General features: G+C 33.2%; 1 protein-coding gene across 1 annotated transcript; it reads right to left on the reverse strand.

Moving 5' to 3' along the window:
- Positions 1–402: 402 nt before the first annotated feature.
- Positions 403–3597, reverse strand: LOC113863287 (rRNA-processing protein fcf2-like). The gene is made up of 6 exons (XM_027496815.1): positions 3368–3597; positions 2105–2339; positions 1866–1926; positions 1104–1181; positions 876–991; positions 403–737 (listed from the first exon to the last, which is right to left on the reverse strand). Exons 2-6 carry the CDS (start codon positions 2335–2337, stop codon positions 626–628), a joined length of 600 nt encoding a protein of 199 aa, XP_027352616.1. The 5' UTR covers positions 2338–2339; positions 3368–3597; the 3' UTR covers positions 403–625.
- Positions 3598–3914: the final 317 nt, after the last annotated feature.

Consider the following 3914-nt stretch of genomic DNA (forward strand, 5'->3'; position numbering starts at 1 on the left):
ACTTCAAGCTTCGGAACCCATTTCTTTTTTCTTTCTTTTTCATCCTAGCGCAAAAATAATCTTCTCTTAGACAAAAAATCAACTATAAAAGAATAAATTATAATAATACATACTTGAACCTTATACATGGGCCTTTATCTCGAAACCAATTTAGATCAATTAAAAATTCAGAACCAAAAATAAAGGAACATTAATTTTTTACCACCAATTTTGGACCAATTATTTCATCGTCTGATCATCTCCAGTAGTCCAAACCAATTATATAAACGATTAACCTATTTTCCAACCAAACGAATTGATCTGGTCTCCAATTTTTATCCATGGTTAAAGAAATAAGAATGAATAATCATTTTTTATATCTAGAGCATTAACCAATGAAAAGGATAGGTTCTAGTTTCTTTTACTTCATTATAAAGAATTTTATTTAAAATTGTGATTGGTAAAATTGAAACACAGAATTCCCAAGCAGAAGAAACGGGACTAAAACATTTTCTTGACTTACAACGATACAAGAACACAGCATCAATACGTATTACAGTAAACTAAGGTGTTTTATATAACCTTCAATAATTCTAAACCGCAAAAAGTATTATCAACTGTGCCTCCAGCTGAAATGGATGGAAATTCAGTAAATCCTCCTTTCCTTAGCTCGCTTCCGGGAATTACCACCTTTGATCTTCCACTTTTCATTCCCAGCTGGTCGATTTTGTTCTTCAATTTCTTGAACCTTCCGCTTCCTATAAAAAACAGATGAACAATGAGTGAGTAACCTAAAGAGCATTGGAATATGCATGAACAAGTCCCTAATTTCACTTAGAGGGGTTTTTTTTTTTTTCATTTAATCAGGCAGATATATAGTTTAAGGCCTATCTTACCTATAGGCTGCAAGGTTTTGGTCAGAAAGAAGCTCATCTGCAAGTGTTGCTTTCCTCTCCTTCTTTGTTAATCTTCCTGAGAAGAAGTCCAGTGGAGAATCTACAACTGTTCCGACCTATAAAATATTCAAATTATCTAAAAGCTGTCAAATAGAAATTCATAATTTGAAGGAACAACTAATAACACTCAATCATATGCTTGTGTATAGCGTGTAACCAAGAACTTGCCTGGAAATATTTGGGAAGTGTCTTGGATTTGGAATCACCCTTCTTGTAGTGCCGCTTTGGATCAAGGGCAGCCCTCAACTGTAACCATCAACATATATACTATACGAATTAAAGTCTAAGGATACTGGTGCCCATACAAAAGTAAACAGCTTAACACAGATTGACATACACATTCAAATCTGTGAGGTATTTCCCCCTAAATGCTCTTAATATGGCTCAACATTGCTCATTGCATCATCAAATGTACATATGCCATTTATACAATAATTTATATCATTGCATCTTACTTCACCATATCAAGGAAGATTCCAGAAGACTTCTAAGGTAACATGACATGATTGCAGAATTATTTATTGGATTTAAATGGGGCAAAAGACCAAATGAAGCAGCAAACACACTACTCATAATTGAAACATACAGTGTCAGCAAGAAGCAAGAAACCTAGTGTCACAGACTATTAGACGGTTTCTTGTAAAGCAAAAATCCTACATGAAAAAGAGTTGAAATTTTCATTCCAAAAAGGTAACAAAAATCTGAATCCTACAAATTACTCTATTACCATGTTACTTGAAGAAAGTAGCATCATCAACTTTTACTGTCTTTCTGTTTCATTCTTTTCTCTTTGAATGTGATATTGTAACTATATGTTACTGGCTCAATCCAAGCTAAGTTCACAAAAGAAAAATCATATTTGACCATATTCCAAAACAGAGTAGAAAGAAAACTATATACAAATTTAAAGATGTTAAAACTCAAAAGCACCTTCAATAACTTCAGATCTTTCTCCAACTCAGGGGTGACGGTTTGAGCTGGCATATTGAACCTAACAAAGATTTCAATATAATTAGATAATTCCCTTTTATACCCAGACTGAAAAAAAAAAAAGAGAAATCATAAGAAAAATAGTTGAATTAAATGGACATCAAAATATTGCTATTTGATTACAACCGTGCTTGCATTGAGAAATGCAAATGTGCTTCAAAGAATAACCTATTGCATACCAATTTTTCCCAGCAGTATCTTTAACTTGCTTTCTTAGTAACTTGTTTAATTTTCTGGGATCATTTGGAGGAACAAAAAGGCCATCAACCAGCTCTGAACTGGATTTCCAAGCAGTGCTGCTTGATGCCTCAGCCTGATGTTTGATATGAGACCCATTAGTGGCTTTTAGTGATGATGGAATAGGCAACTGTAGTTGCCATGATAACCCAACCACCGGCTTGCTCTCTGGCATTCCTGAATCAAAGTTAATTGCACAATGAGATCCCAAATATTATATTTAATTATATACAAGAATGACTATCTCAACCAAATACGCAATAGAAAATTTCCATTTTTTTATTTAGCTTCATGAGAAACAACACTGATATTATACAGTTTTATGCAAGTTATTATACCAATTAGGAAAATAAATGCATAGGTTATTAATTGAGCTTGCTTTACAATTTCGCATCAAACTAAAAAGCATGCCTCACAAGCAGACCTTTGAAGATAGCCAATGAATTTAAGGAAAAGAAAATTTCTCAAAATTATAACAGTTGGTTACCCCATGAAGGAGTCTTCCGTGTGTTAAAATAGAAAATTAAAAAAACACTAAAAAAATCAGAAGTGTGAACCCTGTACATGTTCCCTGGATACACAAACCAACATAAAAAGATAAACAACTCCATTCATCGCATCTAAACTATATCAGTTCAGATTACCATCTTCAGAGTCTTGTTACATTAAGACTTCTCTAAACGAAAGTGGGAAAGAAGTATGAATCTTGATATATGGCATCACAAAATCAATGAATCTCAGTTAACCAGATCGTCAGTTAAAAGTGGTAAAGACTTGACAAACTTTACTATCAATAGCAGCAACTTCTAATACTTTAATTCAGATTCTCATGTCACAAAAGCACCCAACAGGGAACCCGCAGAAAAAAAAAATGACCCTTTTCTAGTGGTTATACAATATGTACCACAGCCAAACAAATTAACACGTAAGATCTTATGAAAATTTTCACTCACTGCATCTGTAGCCCAACAAATTAACACGTAACACACAACACAAGTATAGTGGATCGGTATGGAATGAGAGATCGAAAGAATTGAAAGTTGAAGATGTGAAAGATAGCCAGAACCCGTTAGTGGAGTGGTCGCACATGAGTTCCAATGAGTGAAGCTACGGTGGGTTCAAGGAAGGGTAGTAATTGAAATCACAGATCAAAGTAAAAGATTCGAAATCGCAGAAAGCTTCAGTGAGAATGAGAGAATAGTTACCTTGCGTAAACGGAGATGAGGGTTTGTCACACAGGGAATTGCGAACGAAACTGAAAACCACGACTCTGCGTACAAGGAGCTGTGACCACAACGATCACCGTTGGTTCCAAATGCGACGAACACGAATTGCGAATTAGGATTACGGCTCTTGGACAGGTTGATAGTTTAGGGAATTAGGGCTTTCATAAATTCGGGAAGAAATTGCAAAACGAGACTAGGAGTTAGGGGGTCAACCGGTCAAGGGTTTAGACAGGGTATTACTGTTGTATTTTTTTTCTTATATTTACATTTTAAATTGTTTCTTTTATTTATTTTGTGGGTGATAATTTTAATTTTTATACTCATATTAGGTAGGTATTTATATTTTTATATTTATCTTTATCTATGTGATCTTAAATACATGTTAAAAATTATATAAATTCTATTATAAAAATATATTTAGAAATATATTAAATAAAATGTAAAATTATAAAAAATTATTTTTAAATTAAACAAAAATGTAATATCAAATTATTATATAATATGTGTCAAATTATAATGTGAATAT

The sequence above is a fragment of the Abrus precatorius genome, unplaced genomic scaffold, assembly GCF_003935025.1.
Source record: "Abrus precatorius isolate BTA unplaced genomic scaffold, Abrus_2018 Scaffold3, whole genome shotgun sequence".
In the NCBI taxonomy this organism is placed as follows: domain Eukaryota; kingdom Viridiplantae; phylum Streptophyta; class Magnoliopsida; order Fabales; family Fabaceae; genus Abrus; species Abrus precatorius.

Excerpts from the sequence above, each read along its gene's own strand:
- LOC113863287 (XM_027496815.1), bottom strand. The coding sequence starts at position 2,337 with ATGCCAGAGAGCAAGCCGGTGGTTGGGTTATCATGGCAACTACAGTTG. Across the intron at positions 1,182-1,865 it reads AAGATCTGAAGTTATTGAAG|TTGAGGGCTGCCCTTGATCC; the intron begins GTGCTTTTGAGT and ends TGATGGTTACAG. Across the intron at positions 992-1,103 it reads CACTTCCCAAATATTTCCAG|GTCGGAACAGTTGTAGATTC; the intron begins GCAAGTTCTTGG and ends AATATTTTATAG.